General features: G+C 55.2%; 1 protein-coding gene across 4 annotated transcripts; it reads left to right on the top strand.

Moving 5' to 3' along the window:
* Window positions 1-3,263: 3,263 nt before the first annotated feature.
* Window positions 3,264-15,869, top strand: LOC133086981 (ataxin-7-like protein 2). Of its 4 annotated transcripts, XM_061183751.1 has the most exons (13): window positions 3,264-3,390; window positions 5,290-5,355; window positions 5,740-5,844; window positions 6,251-6,461; window positions 6,760-7,046; window positions 7,669-7,751; window positions 8,107-8,360; window positions 9,176-9,374; window positions 9,515-9,636; window positions 10,118-10,913; window positions 13,531-13,639; window positions 14,173-14,210; window positions 14,779-15,869. In XM_061183751.1, exons 1-13 carry the CDS (start codon window positions 3,264-3,266, stop codon window positions 15,280-15,282), a joined length of 2,901 nt encoding a protein of 966 aa, XP_061039734.1. In that variant the 3' UTR covers window positions 15,283-15,869. The 4 variants fall into 4 exon arrangements, with proteins under 4 accessions (XP_061039734.1, XP_061039736.1, XP_061039735.1 ...); XM_061183752.1 differs by lacking the exon at window positions 5,740-5,844 and having other exon boundaries at window positions 3,266-3,390; XM_061183753.1 differs by lacking the exons at window positions 13,531-13,639; window positions 14,173-14,210; window positions 14,779-15,869 and adding an exon at window positions 11,920-12,075.
* The last annotated feature ends 4,762 nt before the right edge of the window (window positions 15,870-20,631 follow it).

The raw sequence follows: 20,631 nt of genomic DNA, 5'->3' as shown, positions 1-20,631 counted from the left end.
CCCCTTCTCACCTTTACGAAAGAACATGCCCACCCCCTTTGCCCGCCATTCCTCCCCTGCTTCCCATTTGCTCCAAGCTCTATCCCCCCTACACACCCACCCCAGTCCAGGGCAGGCTGATGCTCTTGGTGCTTCTTCACTTCGGGACCCAGTTCCATATTTGTCTTTGGTGTGTCTCCCCTTCCTGACACCTCCTCAGTCCCTCTGCGGACCCCAGGGCCCAAGAGTCAGTGCTGACTGGATAAGGGCCATCTCTCTCCCATCCAGCTCAAAACATTTCAGTCTGCCCTGGCCATAGGGCTGCCCAGGGAAGAAGGAAGAAGGCAGAATCCAGCCGTTTTCCAATCCAGTGCCAATTAGCCCAGTTGTCATCCCAAAGGTAAATGTGCCCTGTGCCAGTCTCTCCTCAGGACTGAGTCAACCCCTCCAACCTCCTCACCTTCTTCAGCACCCTCCATTGTAACGTGTGCATTACTGGGGTACCCAGGCGGCAGGACCTTTGACTTTGGGCCAATCATTTCTTCTTTGGGTCAGTTTCCCCACTTGACAGGGGACTGTGAGGTTTACATCTTCAAATGCTCCAGAGTCCTTCAGTGAAAAATTAGGTGTTTTGTTTTTTAGATTTGGGGGAAGGCATTTGAGGAGGGAAGATAGGAGATGGGGATAAGGGTGTTTCTAAGTCTGAACCTCTCTGTCCTGAGTTGTCCCCATGATTACTCAAGGACAAGGGGAGACAGTTTTGCCCACAGCTCCAGAGATACAGAGAACAAAGGGATGACCTTCAGTTTTCTTCAAGCTGGCCCCTGTGAGTGTCTGTGAGCAGCTTCTACTGGAACTTTGTTTGGATTCTGTGTACGTATTTATAATTTATCTGAAATGTGATGGATAAAGTGTTCTTATTTGGGGGCCTCAGTTACTAATTGGCCCTTCAGCTAAGGAAAGGGGGTGGGTGGGTATGCACTCCTGCCAAGGACTCCTAGCCCAGAACTCTCCCTAGAGCAGAGAAGGCTCTTTCTCTTCTTCAAGAGGCTGGCTTGTTCTCAGCCTGAAGAGCCTTGATTTAGGCTATGGCCTCTCTCTCCGTAGCCACCCTAAGAGGAAAGGCTACTTCACCTCATTACCTTCAGAGGGCTGGGCTGGGTCAAATGCTGAGTGCGCGGCTGTCCTCATAGGACTCGTGTCCCCTCCAACTAGGGCTGGCATCACCACTTTGCCTAGTGGGGCCTGAGGTGCTGGTTTCTCCAGTTGCCACAGGAGGCCAACAGGCAGGGCACTTGCCCTTTGCCCTAGTAAACTCTGACCCTGCCAGGGTGCCCACCTAGGACCTTTCCTGAACATGAGTTCCCTCCACTATCATGGTCATAGGTGTCCTTCTTCTGGGATTGAAGATCAGGGGTGGGGGGAGAATGTTGCATGTTGTTTTCTGGTGCTTGTTATTATACATTTGAATAAACAGTGCTTCAAGCATTTGCCATGAAGGCGCCAAGAATGTAGCCCTTCTGAGGACTTTTTTCCTCCTCCTCCCCTTGCTTTAAGTTCTTGGACAAATATCAGCATTTCCACCAAAACATCATTCCACTCCTCTCCACTCTGCACTCCCAGCGATAGAGTCTGCAGGCTGAGTTGTTCCTGGCGGACCCCAGTCTGGCAACATCTGCTCTTTTGGTGGCACCAATTAGTCCAAAGTAACTGAGACTCATCAGTAAATTTAGAGCAAACTCAAAAGGCGAGAGATACTGGCTTCCACAATGCTGTTTCCACTTGCTCTCCTACCATCTGTGACCTAGACAAGCTTCCTGTCAGGAGTTGAGGGCCACGTGCTTTGCCCTTTTAACTATAAAGGTTCTTGTTGAACAAACTTGCACCTCTATGCCCCTTCTGAGAAACAGTCAGGCTACATTTACATTCCCTAGAAAAATTACATTTGGGCACAATATTACGTTCAATGTCACCAGTTTCCCACTCCCCCTAGGAATCATCCATGGTTCTCAGGTTAAGAATCTCTACCCTCAGAGATTATCCTTGAAGTACCTAAACCTTCCCTGGGTGAAAATGAGAAGACAGTCTGAGGTCTTGAAATCACAGACCTTGACTTATTTGCCTCCAGTTTGGTTTCCCCTTAGATGAAAGAATGAATATGTGGTGAGGTGTAAGGGGTTGAGGAGGGAAAAGAGAATTAGTATCTCTTTTCTGATGTGATGGGGTGGGGGGCAGGCTTTTGTCTCTTGATTATGTGAGGGTGGGAAAGAATGTTATCAGCTGAGAAAAGAGAAAGAGGTGGATGATTAAGGTATTTTCCAGGCCTTAGCAGGGAAAATGACAGATCTGATGAGAAATCTCCCTGTGCCCAGGCTCTGGTAGCAGCCCTGCCAGCAGAGAAAATATTCGTTAGAAAAAGAAGCCAAAGGGATGGATGGAGTCAGGGTCCAGCCAGGGTTTGGGAAGAGGCGGTACAGGGTATCGATCGCAGTGCTCATGAGGAGAGAGACGGATCAGCAGAGATGCTGCAAACACCAGCAGCCTCGGGGCCACCCCAGTTCCGGGGCTGGCTCTGGCTCGGAGATAGCCTTCTGTCATCCTGACAGGTGATCCCGGTCAGCTCAGCTAGGTCCTCCCAAACCCAGACAACGCCACTTCAACCCTCTGCTCTGCGTCAGGGAAGCGTGGGTTTCCCACACAGGAGGCACAACCCGAGAGTTGAGGACCCTCCCCCACTCCAACCCCTGTGTCCTTCAGCACATCCTACAGACCCCCTCCCTTTGCCCTTCTGATTCACAGCGCCCACCTCCCTGCACCTACCGCATTCGATCTACGGGGAAGCGAAGTCGCTCCGTGGCCGCCAGCCCGGGAAGGGGCGCCAGCCAGCTGGCGGAAGCACGGCTTAAAGGGGCATCTTGGGCAGAGAGAGGTTTGGGACTGGGGTTTGTGTGCAGCGAACTTAAGAGAGTGGGCTGGTAGCACAAAGAATGTGTTCACAACGGTTAGGAGCAGAGGTCCTGGGGCTTTGGTCTCTTTTTCCCCCGCAATTGTGCATTTTGGAGGGGCTCTCGCGTCAAGCTCAGTAGGCAACCTCCCCACCTCTAAGCCTACGTTTCCCAGAAGGCTATGCGGCACGGAGAGTGAGGGGAAGGCAACCAGTGCTGCGCTTGCGCAAAGAGTGAGCTGGAAAGGTGGGAGGGAGAGGGGAGGCGTGCCCGCGGCAGGGATGGGGGGAGGGGGCCGCGCGGCGGCGGCGCCGGGGCGGGCGCGCGTCCGCGGCGGTGATGGCGGTGCGTGAACGCGCGGCGGCAGCAATGGCCGCTCTGGAGCGGCGGGTGCCGAGTCTCGATGACTTCGCGGGACAGAGCTGGAGCTCGTGGGTGGAGCGGGCCGAGCTGCCCGCGGCCGACGGTGAGTGAAGCACCCCTAGAGTCTGAAGACCCCATCACTGTCTCCCCTCCCCCCCTCCGGGCCCCCGCCAACAGAGGGGAGCTGCCGACGGGAGCCGCCGTCCGGCTCCCCGGCCCCCCAAACAAAGGACCCGCCGGGTCCTAGTGCCCGCCCGCTCCGCCACCTTCGCGCCTCCGGGTCCTAGCGCCGGCTCTTCTCCAGCAGCCCACCCTGCCCACCTCTGCCTCTGCCGTTGCCCAATACCTGCCCCCACATCTGCTTGCTTTTATGTTTCTTCTTGCCTGCTGTCCTACAGCTTCCGCCCCTCCTGCACCTGCCTCGAGCTTTCCCCATCCGCAACAGTCCTCTCCACGTGTTTCCCACGCACCCCACTTCTGTGCCCCCCTCCCAACCCCCCTTGTTCCTTCGCCTTCTGCCCCACACCTTTTGCTCCTTTTCGGCGTTTGCCTGTCGGCTGCAGTGCCACTAGATCCCCGCCTCCTCCGCATTAGTTCGTCGGTCCATCCATCCATCCATCCTCCCTTCCTCCCTCCTCCGTCCATCCATACATGCCTCCAACCCTCCGTCCTTTCCCGGGCCTCTTGCCCTGCCTCCCGGGCTCTCTCCCATGACCCCCACCTTCTCTAGGCCCCTGAGTGCTTTTGGTGAGCGGGCTGACAGCCCCTTCTCCTGATCTTTGTCTCCTGGGCCCCAGGGGGCATCTGGCCTCGTGGCCTTTGGGGTGACAGCAGGCATCACGCCCCTGAAGAAGTTTGCAAGTGAGAAGAGGTGGAGGAGGAGACCACATGGAGCGGTCTCTGATGACACTTGTTCTCCTCTGAGACGTCCAACTCCCAGCTCAGTTCTGTCCATCACAGCATTTTGATGGACTTAAGAGTGGGAGCTGCCCCTTGTTTCTTGCATGCCTAACCCACCACCCCTCATATCTGGAGATTATATAAGACTGTCAGTATTCTTCTCATTCTAGAAAGGGGCACGTCTGTTAGTAGGTGTCAGAAGCAGACCTAAGTGGGAGCCTTAGGCCACCCCAGAACTGCCCCATGCTGGGTGGGCAAGGATGGGGCCATTGTCAGGGTCTGGGTGCATTGAGAACCGGAAATGGAATCAGACGGGTTTGGTGACTCAGAATTGATTTTTTTTCCAAGGGACAGGAAGGGGGCGTAGAGGAGGGAGGGGAGAGGAGTAAGGTAGGGGGATGGGGAAAGAGCTGCTTTGCACAGCTAAAACGTTTTTGTCATCAACCCAGAAACTGAGGTACAAGGGCAACCCTTGCCCAAACCCCCTCTTAAGAGGAAAAGGGCTTGCATAGCTGATCAAGGGGACTTTGAAGATGCTGAAGGGCCCTAAGACAGCAGTTTCTCTGCTCTGTGGCCATCCTATCAGTGCAGGACCTGAGAAGCTGGGTGTAACTTTGACAACGCCATGGCAACCCAGGTGGAACAAAATTGGGGATGGGGACCTAGGAGAGTATGTTTGGGATGCCACAGAAAAGCAGAAAGGACCTGTCTGAGAAATCTCAAGAAGGGACTCGGGGATCTGTAGTAAAATATGTTAAGGACTGTTTCCTGTTTAAATGGGGAAGCAGGCCCAGAAAAGAGATAATTACCCATAGTCACCCAACTAGTCAGCAGTGGAATCCTGAACTGTACCTTGGAATGAAGGATCCATAAGAAAGGTGGCTGGATCCCTCCTAATGGGGTCAGCTCATTCCAGAGGTAGCAGGTGAAGGAAGAATGGGCACTTGAGAAAGATCCACTGAAAGGTTCTCCAAGTAGTCCTGAGCACCAGGTGCTTGTCAAGGAGTGAGGGCTTCCTCCTTCTTGGTCCCAGGACCTGGTCGGATGGGAGATGGGGCTTCTGGGATGGGGGTGGTCCTTCTGAGCTGTGTTTCTCCTCCAGGGGCTGAGTTGGAGGAGAGTAACAAAAACCTGAAGAAGTTGGATGCCATGACCCTCATTAAAGAAGGTGGGGGTTGACACATACTGGGGCTGGGGCCCAGGGCAGACAGGACCACCTTCCCTTCTTCCACCACAACCCAGGAGGTGGCTGCCTGAAGCAGCAGGTCTGGGGATTCTCACTTTGATAGGTCTGAGTCAGCCTATTCCCCTGGCTCCTGTGACTTATTGAGGGAGATCCTAATCATTGGTGTTTGGTGCCCACTCACCTGAAAGCCTGCATTCTTAGGGACTGGTTAGATTGAACTCTGGAAGCTGGAAGCATCCAATATAAAGCTTGTCATATCAGCTGGGAGGGGAAGTGTCATCTGAGTGGTGGGTGGGAGTGTTCTCTGATCTTACAGGGAAAAGCTGGTATCCTCAGCCCCAGTGATAAGGGCTTCTGTCATTGCAGACATGTCCATCTTCGGGCACTGCCCTGCCCATGACGACTTCTATTTGGTTGTATGTAACCATTGCAGCCAAGTGGTGAAGCCTCAAGCTTTCCAGAAGCACTGCGGTGAGGGGAGCCCTAGGGAGGAGATAGAGGGGACAGGGGAAGGTGGAACATGGAACTCTGAGGACAGGGCCGATTGGGAGGTCATGTGGGTAATGGAGGGAGGCTCTGGGAATAGAAGGTGGGGGCAGGGAGCTTCACAGATTGTGGTTGGTTGGGGTTATTGTTTAAGCACCCTTTTAGCATCTGGTGGAGTAAAGTTCTAGCATCTGGGAAGAGCTAAGAGGTTCAGGAAGCTGATTCCTAGAATTTTGAGTCTTGAAGGCTCAAATTCAAATGGCAAATTTAAAATCTAAGCTTTGGAAACTCCAGATTCTCTATCGTGAGTCTGTGAGCAGGGTTAGGAGGTTGGGGAAGGAGACAGTTGATGCCACTCACCTCGATTGCTCTCTCCACCTCCTGGTGACAGAAAGAAGACATGGGCCGCTCAGCAAGCTTTACGCCCGGGCCCCACCTCCACCTCCAGCCCCTGCCAGCTCTCAGAAATGCCATGTAGTGAACGGTCAGGGCCCAGCTTGTAGGGCCCCAGGTTCCACCAAAACCTCCTCCAGGGAGAAGGGCCAGGGGTCCCGGAGCCGTGGCCACCAGCCTCCTGAGAAGACCCAGAAGGACAACCTCTGGTAAGGAAAGGCTGGAGACTCCCTGAGACAAGCCCTGACCCTAGCCCAGGGAGGGGTTGGCACACATGGAGGCAGCTGTGGGGTGATGGGCACTGCTCACTGCGGGAGGCGGCCATCTCTCTCTGCAGCTCCCTTCTACTTGCTCTGGGGAATATGGGGCCCCCTTTTCCCATGTTTTGCACTCCTGCAGGAGCCCACCCAAGTTCCAGGGCTGGGAAAGGAGATGGCTCTGGGCTAGAGTCTGAGGCCCAGGCCCAGCCTCCCTACCTCCCAGCCTGCACCCTCTCTCCATGTATAGCCTTTTCGTGCCTGTGGTGAATCTGGAAAAGATGTCCAGTCTCCCGAAGCCCGATGGACACGGAATCAGGGTGGCTCCACCCTCTGCTTTCCTCAGCCAGCCGGCTGGCCTCAGCAAGGACTCCCCTGGAAAAAACCCCATGGCATCCCCTTCTAAAGAACTTCCTGGCAGAGGGAGCATCGAGATAACCCCCAGCGAGGGCCCTAGTCACCGGGTTGAAAGCAGCCCGTCTGAAAAGGAGCCTGTTGGGGCCAGGCTGCCCCCTAAAACCCACCGGAAGATGGCTCGTGAGTAGTCGTGGTCTTGGGGTCAGGAAGGTAGAGTGGGGACTCCTTTGGACTGCTTTGTCCTTGGGCCTGATGGAGAGGGGGTCAGGAAAGGGTGGGCTTGGCCATCACAGGGTGCCAGGGTACAGGAGCCCCTGGTCATCCCTTGATGTGGACACTCACTTGACCTGCTTGCTCTCTTGGAAGATTCTCTTCAGCCCAGGTCTCCTGATTAAGGCCATGGGAGCCTGTGCCCAAGCAGGTGAAGGTATTTTTCCTCACCTTGGGCTGTTGAACTTTATCTCTTTTCTCGTCTAGATCCAGGGCACCAGAAGCCTCCCATAGCTGGTTTCCCTGGCATCCCAGATGCCTGTAGCTGCTTTTGTTTCCTGGTACATGTTGCGTTGTTTGAGACTTGGGGCCCCCCAAAGGAGTGCCTGGGCTGGCATGGGGACGGGATGGTTCTTACACCCAGCAGAGAGCTGCTGATGCCCAGAGGAGTATCTCTGGAAGGCTGCAGCCCCAGACTCGAGGGCCAGAGGCTCTCCTGCCTTAGGCCCAGCTCTTCCCAGGCCTTTGGCCTGAAGACGCCAGACCCTCCCAGAAATGGCCTTGGGGTTCATGGGAACCGCTTTCCCCACAGGGAAGGAGTGCGACCTCAACAGGCAGTGTGGGGTAATAAATCCAGAGACCAAAAAGATCTGTACCCGCCTGCTGACCTGCAAGGTAACCCCCAGTCCCTCTGCATAGTGAGGGAGGACAGCACAGACACGGGCCCTGGGCAGGGAGAGCAAGTGAGATCTCATCCAAGATCCAGCTGAAGGGATGGGGGTTAAGCCTAGACCAGGTAAGGGGAGGGGAGGCTGCCCCCACTGGGCCCAAGGTGGGGACAGCGGGCAGGGGGTGGCTTCCAGATCCCCGACTCCAGAGGAGGGTTCTGGCCCTGTCAGGAAGTGAAACAAGGACACACAAACACACCCACACTCACATGCCCAGTCTCTTCACTTGCCCAGGCCAGAGCACACCACCACCCCTTACCTCTGCTCAGCCCCTCCCCACCCTTCCCCCTGCTGTGTTCTAGATCCACTCCGTGCACCAGCGCAGGGAAGTCCAGGGCCGAGCCAAGGACTTTGACGTGCTGGTGGCAGAGCTGAAGGCCAACTCCCGCAAAGGGGAGTCTCCCAAGGAGAAGAGCCCAGGGCGCAAGGAGGCAGCTCTTGAGCGCCCCTCCCAGGAGCCCCCCTCCTCAGTCCAGGTTGTGGCAGCAGTGGCTGCTCCCAGCAGCACCTTCTCTGCTCGTGCCAAGCAGACCTACCCATACTGTGCACTGCCCAGGTACGTCCAGGATCCAGCACCCATCTTACCTGGGGACACTTGGCCCCAGGCCATCAGGAACCCCTGGAGACAGGCCCAGGGAGTGCCCTGGAAGATGCTGCTCACTCCACCCTGAGTGTGTGGGGAGGGGCCCCTGGCGGTGGTGTGGAGGTGGGTGACTCCCTGTTCCTAACCAGGAATACCGCAGTACCCCAGGCTCTCTGTAGTGTTCCAACACCCAGGAAAAAAACATTTTCCCAGCTGCTTCCAACAGGCCAAAAGTCGTAATTGGGGAGCCGAAAGGGTCAGGGTCCTGGATGAGGCAGCCCTACTGTGTATTTATTCACTGGCCCCTTTGTGTGCGGAGGCTGCGCTGGAACCCGGGGAGAGCCTGCCTTGCGGAAGGAGACACACACGCATCTCTGCCTGTAACATGAGGGGCAGACACGAAACATAGGCTCAGCTCACAGATAGGTTCACAGGAATATGTGATACAAGAAGGGGGTTGAGAAAATTGACTGGGCTGACCAGAGCTGGGTGTGGTTATACTCAGATTTTCTGGAGGAGGCGAATGTGGAGCAGATTTTCCCCCTGAGGAGGCAGGGCCTGGGAAGTGAAGGGGCTGGGGAGAAAACCCCTTGGGAGCTGTGGCCCCTGATCTTTCTGGCTCTTACTCTGTGAGCTCTGTTGTTCCCTCCTTTCCTGTCCTCCTTCCTCTTTGTCTGATCGCCCAGCAGGGTGTCTGCCCCGACTTTTTGAGCTTGGCAGGTTCAGGGACACCCCTACTGTGACCCACTCTCATCACATCGCCCTCACATCCCCTTTGGCCCTTCCAGGTCCCGGGCCTCCTCTGAGAGTGAGTTGGATGATGAAGGCCCCTGTGGTGGTGATGGGGACCCAGGCCTGTTCCCCTTCCCCCTGCCCCGGGGTGGTGCCCAGGCCTCCAGCGAGGAGAGTGAGGAGGAGGGGACATCTGATGACCTCCACCTCCCCACTGACTGCCATTATGCAACCCGGCCCCCTCGGCCGCAGGCGGTAAGGACCTGGGGCAGGGACCTGGGGGTGGGGGGCCAGTCCTCCTGGCTCACAATGTGGGGAGGAGGTCAGATCCTATGTGCAGGTGCCCTCCCTGTATTTCAGGCCCCATTAACCATGTGCCTTCCCTCTGCCTTCAGTTCTGCACCTTTGGGAGCCGGCTGGTGAGTCCAGGATGCTACGTGTTTAGCCGCCGGCTGGACCGGTTCTGCTCGGCACTCAGCTCTATGCTGGAACGGCACCTCAGCTCACACATGTGGAAGTGAGTCTCCTGGCCCCAGAACCTCCCTTCCCAGGCCCCAGGCATACACGGGCTTCAGAACCCCTAATTCGTCACACATACCTATAGATGTGGCTTGGCTGTTTGCCGGGAAGACCCCAGGTAGGATGAAAAGGAGGTGGGGAAACTTGGCAGCCTGGAGCTGGGCTAAGGCAGGGCCTGAATGGGTCGCCTGGGAGCGAATCTTAACTCTCACCAATCACTTCCAGTACCTTTTGGGTAAGTAGGGATAGAGGATGTCCAACCTGAGATTTAAAGTGAGGTTTTTAAAGGGTCTGTATATTAGTTCATTCCTGCCTTTCCCTGTGCCTTCTTCCTATCCCTCAGTTCCAGCGTTTCCCAGCAGAGGGCAGCACTGCCAGGGCTCTGTGGGCCATTTCTACGTGGGTGGAAAGACTTGTATGTTGGTGGGGAGGCCCTCTTGCTTGCTTGGCATCACAGTGGGGCTCTCTTCTTGCTGCAGGAAGATCCCCCCGGCGGCTGAGCCTCCATCCCACATTGTCAGCTCCCCGCCATCTGCTCCCCTGAGCCCATCCTCTACGGGCAGCTGCCCCCGCCTTCCAGGCCCACCCCCCAGACCCGCCTGCCCAGCCTCCACACCCCCCACCAAGGACAGCCTTGGCCCCGGCTACCCTGCAGGCTCCCCCAACGTGGCAGCCGCCTGCAGCCAGGCGGAGTGCATGGGAGGGAGCCAGGCTATCACCTCACCACTGCCTGCCAACACACCTTCCCCATCCTTCAGCAAGCTCCCACCTTCCAAGGCCAGCAAGTCATCCAAAGGCAAGGACGGGCTTGAGGTGGAGGCTCCTTCTCGAAAGCGAAAGTTATCCCCTGGGCCCACCACTTTCAAACGGACCTGCGTCCTGGAGGCCACTGGAAAAGGCAAACCCTCTGGCTGCCGGGGCCTCTCGGCCAAGACTAAAACAGCCCTGGGCATGGGGCTTAATGGGACGGTGGAGCCAAGAGTGAAGCGGGCAGGGCCCCTGGACTGTCGGGGTTCCCCTCATCAGCCCCCCACGCCAGTCAAGGCGTCTCAGCTGGACAACCAGGGAGCGGCTGGACACCCGGCCAAGGCCCTGCCGACCAACTGCCTCTCTGAGGAGGAGGTAGCCAAGAAGCGGAAAAACCTGGCCACTTACTGCCGGCCAGTGAAGGCCAAGCACTGCCAGGCTGGTGCCCCTGCCGACGCGGCCTGCTCTGTGCGCCGCAAGAAGCCGGGTCCAGCCCTGGCCTTTGAGGAGAAGTGTTCTACACTGAAGGTACCAGCCCAGCTCCCTGAAGAGCAGGGGCAGGGAAGGGTCAGGATGGATGAGGTTGGAGTGCACAGGCACCTGACAAAAAGAGGTGCTTAAGTAAATGTCTGTGCAGGGAAGGGAAGACTGGGGAAATTGAGAAAGAGTTCCTGGGCCATCTTCTCTAGGGAGAGGTGACCCCAGCTTTTGCTTGGTGGGCCTTCCCCTATCCCCAGCCCTCTCCTTTGGGCTAAGGAGATGTTGCCTCTGCCTCTCCCCCTTCCCCTGCTTGCTTTAATCAAAGGGCCACTTTCTGAATTGGCTGTGGCCCTCACTCCAGGACTTGGAGCTACCTCTGTTCCCTGAAGGAGAGGAAGCTGGACTCCATGAGCTCTGATAAGAAAGGTTTGGGCAGTAGGGTTGAGCTTGGGTCCCTGAGCTGTGGCCTAACACGCTGGGCACAGGGTGGGTGGGCTGGTCTTGTTCATTGGTTTTGCCTCTGGGCATCAGGGCATGAAAGGGCAGGGACATAACCCAAGGTCCCCATATGCATGTCTGCCCACCTTATACATATACCCACTGCCAGGTTTTCAGGTACCAGGCAAGCTCTCCAGGGTTTCTGGTAAAGCCAGCAGCCAGGTTTATTTGCCTTTTCTGATGGGAGCCCTGGAGTAGCATGCTATGAGCTATCCATATGACCTCAGCCAGGAGGAACGTATTGGAGGTGGGAAGGGGAGATGCCCTCCTGGTTTAGGCACTGGCCAGATGCATACCAACACCTTTGGTGCCCATATGAGAGTAGTAAGTTTGACAGCTGCACGGGGCCTGAGTGTGTTTTTGTCACACGTGTGCATGGGTGATCTCCAGGCTGCCTCTGCTGGGCTGGCATTCATCCTCCCCCTTGCCCAGCTTTACTCACAAGACCAGCAGGAGGAAATCAAGGCTTAGCTTTTCTGGCCCACATAGTTTGCTGGATAGGAGGACAGTTAGACCCCCAGCCCGACCCTGTCTCTTGCCTCTTGTCTTCCTACAGTCAAAAGCCCATTAACAAGAAAGTGCCTGCCCACTGCGATGGAGCCGCCAGCACCTCCTCCCCTCCAGATCCGGGCCCCAGGCTGCTGCCGCTTTTTATAACTTTATATTATTTTTTTTAAGAAAAAAATACTCTTTAAAATACCTCAAGACTGTCTCCCTGTTCTGTTGCTGCTAAGAAAATATAAAAACAGAAACGTAGAAAAGGAAGGAAAGAAATGTAACAAAATGAGTGTCCTTACTGTCCCCAACTGCTCCCCAGGAGGCTGAGATGATAGGCAGTCAGACTCCAGCTCCCGTCACTTGCCTGCAAAAAAAATCTCTTACACTCGTATATTTTTGTCCTTTTAGTCTGTGGAAATGGCTGGGGGTTGTATCACTTGGGGGGGAGTCTTAGGATGAGGAGGCATGTGGCTCGGAGCGAGCAAGGGGACTACAGTCCCATTGGGAAAGGAAACTGGATGGGGGAGGGGAGCCACACCTCTGGCTCTGCTCTTGGATCTTGGCCTTGAAGGTCTGTGGATGTCTGCCTGTGGCCCTTTTCTGGTCTTCCAGCAATCCTGCTCCTCCGTCCTGTCTCTGAATTACTGCCTCAGTTTCTTCAGCCCTTCTGCCCTTCCTGCCTCTTACTAGTAGCCTTATTTTCTCAACCACTGGAGCTTGAGTTGGTAATTGCACTCAGGATGTCCCTGATTTCTGTGGGATGGCTGGTTTTGGTCTCTTTCTCCATGGCCTGTGGGTTTACCCTTCAGGAAGGGGTACAGCCTCTCCCAGGTAGGCCTCCTTAAGCTGAACCACACCTTTTTTTGGAGGCAGGAAGGGAAAAGGTATCCTCACAGAACTTCCCTTGGTGTGGGAGGCAGCAGCTGTGTGGGAGGCCCTAGCCCCTCAGGTTCGCCTGGCTCCCCAGGGCTGAGCAGATGGTGTGGAGGCGGCAAGGGCTGGGAGTGCCCTAGTTTTTCCATTTGTCTCACTGGGGACAACAGCTACTGTGCAGACAGGGGATACGACTGTTGCATGTCCCTCCTTTGCTCCTCAAACCTGAATTCACCAGGCACAGGGCACTAGTTTTTAGCCTTCTCCTCTCCTTTCAGTCTCCTTGCTTTTAGGCAGGGAGGAATCTTATTCCCTTAACAAGACAGAAGAAGAGGTGGCAGGAGAGAGTGGGCAACCAGGGAAATCCAGTATTTCTGGAAAACTGTTCAAAACACTGGTTTCACACTCTTGGTTCAGTATACCAAATCTGTGATTCGGGTGAAATCAGTTGTCGTAGTTTCCACAGGCTATTTGAGACATAAGCCCCGTCAGGCCGGGTAGACATAAAGATACACATGAGTTGGGCGGAAGACACACGGTGGGCCCGGAGCTGTCCAGTCGCCTTCCGCCCTCGCCTTCGGGGCTCTCCAGGACGGATGCGCTTTCCCCCAGCCCCCAGAGGGCGCTGTGGACGAACCGCCGCATTGCCGGCGGCGTCCCGGGGAGGAGCCTCTCCCGCAGCCGAGGCCGCCTCCGCGATCGCAAACCCGGAAGACGTGCCCTGGCAGCTGGAAGTGTGGGGCGGCTGGGCACCGCCATGCAGTCCCTGGAGGTAGGTCTGGTTCCCGCTCCACAGAGGGAGCCGAGACTGACCCGGTGGCTGCGGAGAGGCAGTGGGATCTTGGCGCACCTGGTCGCTTTGGGCTTCACCATCTTTCTGACAGTGCTGTCCCGGCCAGGAACCAGTAAGTGTGCAAGGCGGGGCGGGGAAGGGGGCGGAGCCGAGATGCTGGAGGGGCAGCGCTTGGGAGCGCTAAGAGGCGTGGAGGGGGACCCCTAGCAGTGGATGGGCGGACTGTGGAAGGGTAGTAAGGGCGTGGTGGGGCGTGGCCCTGGGGGTGGGTCCTGGAAGGGTGGGGCTTTGGGTGCTGGGAGGAGAGGAGACGACTGAAGTGAACGGAACTCACTAGTTCATCATAAGCAAAGACCCTCGTGGATGATACAAGTAAAGGAGGGATGCCAAGGTCTGTTCTAGGACTGGGCTGGTAGCTGCGAGGTGCTGAATGGGGAACCCAGGCCAAAGTGGTATGTTTGCCCTCTTGGTTGCTCACCCTAAGGCCCTTTGGCTGCTCCACTTTGCCCGGAGTTCCTGATTACCGATTAGGGTTGGAGACACTACTCTGACCTTTCCCCTCCAGCCAGATTCCTTGGGCTCCAGCCAGCCACAGGGGTAGAAACAACGGAGCCCAGCCGTCAGTCTGTTCTCTTTGATTCTTAGGTCTTTTCTCCTGGCACCCTGTATTCATGGCCTTGGCGGTGAGTTTGGGCTTCTTTCTGCAGGTGATTTGTTTGGATATGCCCCTAAGGAAGTATCCAGCCTTCAGAAGGCTTAGCCTTTCTGAGGCTCAGAGAGGTGGGGGGAAACGCCCAGGGCCCCATCTTTCCCTGCAACCTGTGAGATCACGAAACAGGAGGGCTGGGCTGTAGGTAGTCAGGTGGTTTAAGGGGGTGGGAGGACATGGAAGATACCATTTTTTTCTCCAGTAGGGCCTGAAAGGAGGAAGTGGAAGGGGTGTGATCCAGTTGCTCCCCACCCCAAAGTTCAGGAGGAAGTTTAACATTTGCTGTTCCCATTGGTCCAGAAATGAGGGTCATTGTCTGTGGTGGAGGTGGGGGCATGATGTCAGCCTGAATGATGAGACTTCCGCTCTAGCATGGATTCCCAGTTCTGCCCACAAATGCTGACCTGTGTGGCAGGTGGTCCTGGTAGGAGTTCTTTAGCCCCCACCCTCTGTCCTCCTTGTTTGGATGTGTGAGGGCACCGCTTTTTTCTTAGGCCTCCAAGCTGGGTCTGAGGCTCACTGGCCCTCTCCTGTGTTCACAGTTCTGCCTCTGCACGGCTGAGGCCATCCTGCTCTTCTCACCTGAGCACTCCGTGTTCTTCTGCTGCTCCCGAAAGGCCCGGATTCGACTCCATTGGGCAGGGCAGACCCTAGCCATCCTCTGCGCAGCCCTGGGCCTGGGCTTTATCATCTCCAGCAGGACCCGCAGTGAGCTGCCCCACCTGGTGTCCTGGCACAGCTGGGTAGGGGCTCTGACATTGCTGGCCACTAGCATCCAGGCACTGTGTGGGCTCTGCCTCCTCTGTCCCCGGGCAGCCAGGGTCTCAAGGGTGGCTCGCCTCAAGCTCTACCATCTGACATGTGGACTGGTGATCTACCTAATGGCTACGGTCACAGTGCTCCTGGGTATGCACTCTGTGTGGTTCCAGGCCCAGATCAAAGGTGCAGCCTGGTACCTGTGCCTGGCGCTGCCCCTCCATCCAGCCCTGGTAATCATGCACCAGATCTCCAGCTTCTACTTGCCAAGGAAGAAAATGGAAATGTGAATTCCTCCAAACTGTGAATCAAAATGGGACACTTGACTTGGACTTCAGTGGTTCCTTTGGTGACCTTCAGGGATCCACTTCAGAAGTGGTAGGGTTTTTGTATTTCTTAGCTGGGCTAGGGGCTGCGGAAACCCAAACTGCCGTTGCTGACAGATGACTCAGTGGGCCAAAATGGGGAAATGTACGGGGCACAAGTGAAAGGTGATGGGGAGCTTGATCCTGAAGCCTCCACTCTTGATGGGAGACAGAAGTGTTGGGTGGTGGTGGTGGTGGTGGTGCTGGCAGTCATTTCTTGCTTGCATGCCTGGTGAAAAGTTGGATTCCTGCAACTTATGAATGACAGCGATGGCTCTTTGGGTCACTTTGAGAAAGCAGTGTAGTGGAGAGAGCCAGTGGGTCTTGTTTATGGGGTATGGTCCTTGTACACTCTATTGTGGGACCTTATGCGAGTCACATGTCTCAGGACCTCAGTTTCCTCATCTGTGTAATGAGTGATTGTTTCTAAACAATCTCTCTTCTTAACATTCAGTGTCTGTCAAGTTGATGTCACAGAACACCCTCCCAGGTCTGAACCATGGGCTGGCCCACTCAGCAGACTCAGGATGTAATTCTTACATTCACTGTCTCCTTACCCCTCTGGAGGGACAGGTCTGCTCTCGTGGCCTTTCAGGAATCTGTGCCGATTTGGCCCCTGCACCAGGGGACAAGGGGTCAGGCACTGTGGAGAGAAGGGGCCCAGGTGAGGGTCTCCAGAACATCAAGACAGTGAAGGCACTAAAGTCACTTTAAAACTTTTGGAGGAGCAAAAGGGCATTGGCTTAACTAAGCCTTGGCTCTTGGCTGGGCTTCTTAGCCCAGCTAAGAACTTCCTTCAGCTCACTTCAGGATCTGGGCTTGAGGGCTGCAAGACATCCATTCTCAGTGGCAAAGTAGTCCTGAGCATCTCATGTTTTGTCCTTCTTAGGGCTCAGGTCCTTGCCTTAGCACATAGCTTCATGGAGCTCTTCCGAAGCTGTTAGAACAAAATAAGAGTCAAGGAAGTGGGGCAGGGCTCTTCTGATCTAAGAGAAAACAAAGTGTCTCTGGTTCCCCTTCTCTCCTCGTCAGCTAAGCTTTCCTCAAGTGTCGTCTCTTGCCAGCTCTTTGGCCCAGGAGGGGGCTGAATTTGGTGCCAGCTGGCAAATGAGGGCTGGGCTCTCTTCCCTGCAGAGACCCCTCCTTGTTCCAAACTGAAAGTATCAGTAGTTCCCCAGACTGCCCTCGGTGATAAGGGCTGGATGCTAGATTGGTTAACTGTCGTCTGGCTCAGTCGGGGAGCTGGGACCTCCGTAGACCATGGCAAATACTAAAAATGGCTGAGCCAGGAAATTGGTGTTAAGGCTGGTAGAGAGAGCTCAGTGGGAACTCTGGGAGGCCTGTGGCGTAGGGCCTGGAGCTCTAGGTCCCGGGAGCAGGGGTAGGTGTTCCTAGATAGCAATATTTTGGATATCTGAGGTCTTTAGAAGATTCAAGACCTCCTCTCTGGGTGGCTCAGAAGCAGGGAGGTTGGTATGATTCAACAGTACAGGAGTGAGAACTGCAGGGGCAGAGGGGTCCTCTGAGCGGACCTCGCTAGGATGCTCCCGGGTCAGTTGTCATCTACTAGGAGCTCTCCAGACCCTGAGCATCTCAAGGGGGACCCCTGCTATGCAGAGGGTGATTGTTCCTGTCTTTTTCATTGCCCTCTCTCCCCTCTCCAACTCCTCAGTGTATCCTGAACTTGGGAGAGATGGTTACTGGGGCTGCATGGAGGAGATTCTCACCGAGGGTCGCTTTGATCAGGGAGTCCATCTCCCCTTGCCCAGCACAGTCAGTGCTGGGAGTCTTACTCTGTCTATAGCAGGGTAGGAAGGCTGGGTGGGGTTCACCAGCTTGCTCTGGGAGCCAAGCAGGCAACACCATAAAGCCCGAGCCTGCCTGAGGTGTTGCCTCCTCCCAGGTGGTGCGGGGGCTGGTGAGCGGGCAGGCTGGCTGACAGCCGGCAGTTTGCGTGGGCAGTGCCAGCTGATGTCTATTCCCAGCCCTGGGAGGAAGGGGGAAGTCATTTATATTCTGCAGGAGGAAGGGGTCCCAGCTGTCACTTCTCTGACCGGTCGGCCTCGGGGGGCAGAGGCACAGGGCAGAGAGGGGGGCACAGGTGGTCTCCTCCTGCTTAGCCAGTCTGATTGCAGTATAGGGAGGAGGTCGCCAGGAGGAGCCCTTCTTCCCAGCTGGCCAGATTGTAGGGGGACTTCCCTCCGCTCCCCTCCTTTCTCCTTCCATCACCACCTGCCCTCACATCCTGGGGCAGCAGCTGGACAACCATTAGACCTCAGTGCCAGGGCACTCTTCCTCCAGCTGGGATCTCGTGGGCTGATGGCTGCATATGCCTCCTGCTTGTGTGTTTCCTCCTCCCTACACCCTCTATCCCCCCACCTCCCTGTATCTCCCCATCTGGGGTATTATCTGGGCTCCTCAGGAGTGAGGCAGAGGCCTTGGGGGAGAAGCAAATGGCTGCCCTTTTGCCCTTGTCCCCTAACTAGGGAAAGCTGCTAGTAGCCAGCCTTGGTTTGCCTTTTTTAAAAAAAGCCAGGGTGTTCAAGTTTTTTTAAAATTCTGTGTCATTTGCACAAATTTGCATATCAAGCTCACTAAGTCCTGATTCCAAATATGATTACATTCAAACTCAGCCTTGAGGACATTAGAAATATAGATGCTTTTTGTATCTAAATCCAAATGGTAATAGGATCACCATTCTGGGTTCACATACCACCCCGAAGCCCCCATCTTTCCCGTAGCCACCACTTTCCCACCCCAACACTTCCCCCCGCCCTGCCCCTGGCTGGGGAGTGGTGTTGAGTGGCAGGAGCTCTGTCTGGCGAAGTCTCCCAGCCTCACCTTCTTGGCTTTTCAGCTGCATCGAAGGTAGGCTGCTATCTCTTGCCAGCCTGTGCCTCCTCTGGCCGCACCCTCTCACAGGGCAGACTACCTCTCCCCACTCCCTGACACTGGCCTGTCCCTTCCTTCTCATCATCCCCACCCTTCCACCCCTGGGCATGGCTGCTATGGGTCTTGTATTTAAAACCTCACTGTGGGAGATCCAGGCATTCTCCCTGAGCCAGCTGGCTGCTATGCCAAGGCCCGTTCAGAGTTAATAATAATCATTAGCTGAACAGTGCTGGGGCCTTTCAGCTCCAGATCTCTAAGCACTTGCAGGCTGAGTCAGCCAGCCCTCACCTTCCCCCTCTTCTTGGGCTGCAGAGAGAGGAGGGGTCAGAAGTCTCACCTCCCAGCCAAGCCTTATCCTTCCTCTGGGAGCGGGCCCTGAGCATCCTCTGAGTAAACTAATAAGGCCTTTTCACCTGACAAAGGTCAAGATGTAGGGAACGTAGTGCATGCTCCACTGACACTGGTAGTGGTGGCTGTTGACCTTGAACCTCTAGTACTCCTGCCCTTCCTTCTGTTGACCTGTCTTGGCCTCCAGGGGACACCCCTGACTCCCTCAGCATTTCTGGTGGGCCTCTGCAGGCTTAGGGAGCAGGGAGGCGTCTGGTTCAGTGCTCCCACTGCCCCTGCGTCTGGTTGGCATAAAGAGCCTACATATCATGAAGTGAAAAGTGAATCGACCTGGGAGCTAGGAAACCTGCAGTCTGGGTTTACCCAGCTCCTAACAAACACTGGTGTGGCCACAGGCAAATCACTTACTGCTTGACCTATCTCACAGGGATGTTGTGAGCGCTAGATGACAGAATGCATGTTAACAGGCATTGGGAAGTTCAAAGCATTAAACAGATGTAAACAGGTGGTATTATGTGCTTGTCCTTATCTCTCTTTCACTCAGCCTGGCTCTGGGTTTTATGCTTCTTTTAGGGAGGCAATAAACAGTTATGGATAATGATGCTTAGAGGGCCCAAGTCTCAAAGAGGTTGTGTTGCTGGCCATCATTGGAGAACACAGACATTTCCTCCTAAATGCAAGGTCAGGAATGCCACCAAGGCTATGACTCTAGTGAAGCTTGCCCTGAGTGCTGCCAGCTAGTGCTTTCAAGTCACGGGGCTGATTGCAAATCTGGGAGTCAGTTATGCCCCAGGTCCAGCCTGAAGTTCCTGGAGCTGGTCTTAGTCTGGAGCTCCTGGTCACAAGTCTATCTAAATTTCTCCTACCTAATTCTGCTCTTCTGAGGGAAAGGCGGAGCAGACGATCCAGGAAGGGAGGAGCAACAGCAGTGGACACAACACTGCCACCCCAACCCTCTGGTTTCCCCCATAGCCACAGGCTGCCTCAGGCCCTCACCCAGGCACGGGGTGGAGGTGGGAAGCTGTGAGACACAACCCCTGGCTTGTTCACGGGTTTGTTTCTCCTTCCTTGTTTCAGGCTCTTGGAGTAGGATCACAGCCCCTTCCTCCTCAAAGGACTTTATTGGAATTAAAACACACAGGCACATGCACACACACACACACACGTGCCATGAAAGCAGTTATGTTTAAATCAGGAGAAGGATACTTTCCATTCCATTGGTCTGAGAACAGCCAGCGGTCTGCCTGGAGTGGACACAGAGAGGCAGGCACCCCAGGAGCGCAGAGGCTTCAGTATTTGGTTTGTAATCTTGGTGGTTTTTATTTTATTTTATTTTTCCCTATCCTGGGATCCAGGAATGAAACACTAGTCAGGCATTGCGGTCATGGCCTCAGCAAAGCATAGGCACAGAGAAGACACAGCTGAAAGGCAGGAGGATAGTGCCCCAGAACTGCCCTGGAGGGTGGTTTGATGTAGACAGTCTCCAGCACTGGGCTAAGCTTAAAGCAGACAGATTCCCTCCATTCCCTGCAGTAAGACCACCTTCTCCCTACCCACCCACCCAGAAGGCTTGACTAAGTTACCAATGTGCAGGGAATAAGTTCCAGTTTTTAATCTACATGCTATTAGAATTTCCCAGATTTTTTAAACCTCTGTTAAAAGCAGATTAAGTAGCTACTTCAGGCTAGTCTCTGGTACCAGAGGATTCAACTTTGTCTCATTGAGTATACATGAGGGGGCCCCAGCACCCCTCTCTTTAAAGCAGATTCCCACTTATCTCACAGTGCTTTCTAAGGATGCCCAAGACTTGGCTCGGCCTTTCTGCTTAGGTCCACACCTAAAGCAAACTACGGCCAAGTGAAGGAGCAGTGCGAGGTGAAGGAAAAGCAGCACAAAGTTCTATCCAGCTACAGTGCTCCCCAACCTGTGTGCATGTTTGTATGGGCGTGCCCATGCATACACACCCCCCAACTTTGGGGTCAGTGACTCTCACCTTATGTATGTCAGTGCTATAGGGCACCTAGAAGTTCCTGC

Source organism: Eubalaena glacialis, chromosome 3, assembly GCF_028564815.1.
Source record: "Eubalaena glacialis isolate mEubGla1 chromosome 3, mEubGla1.1.hap2.+ XY, whole genome shotgun sequence".
Lineage (NCBI taxonomy): Eukaryota > Metazoa > Chordata > Mammalia > Artiodactyla > Balaenidae > Eubalaena > Eubalaena glacialis.
This window is presented reverse-complemented; position numbering and strand designations above follow the sequence as displayed.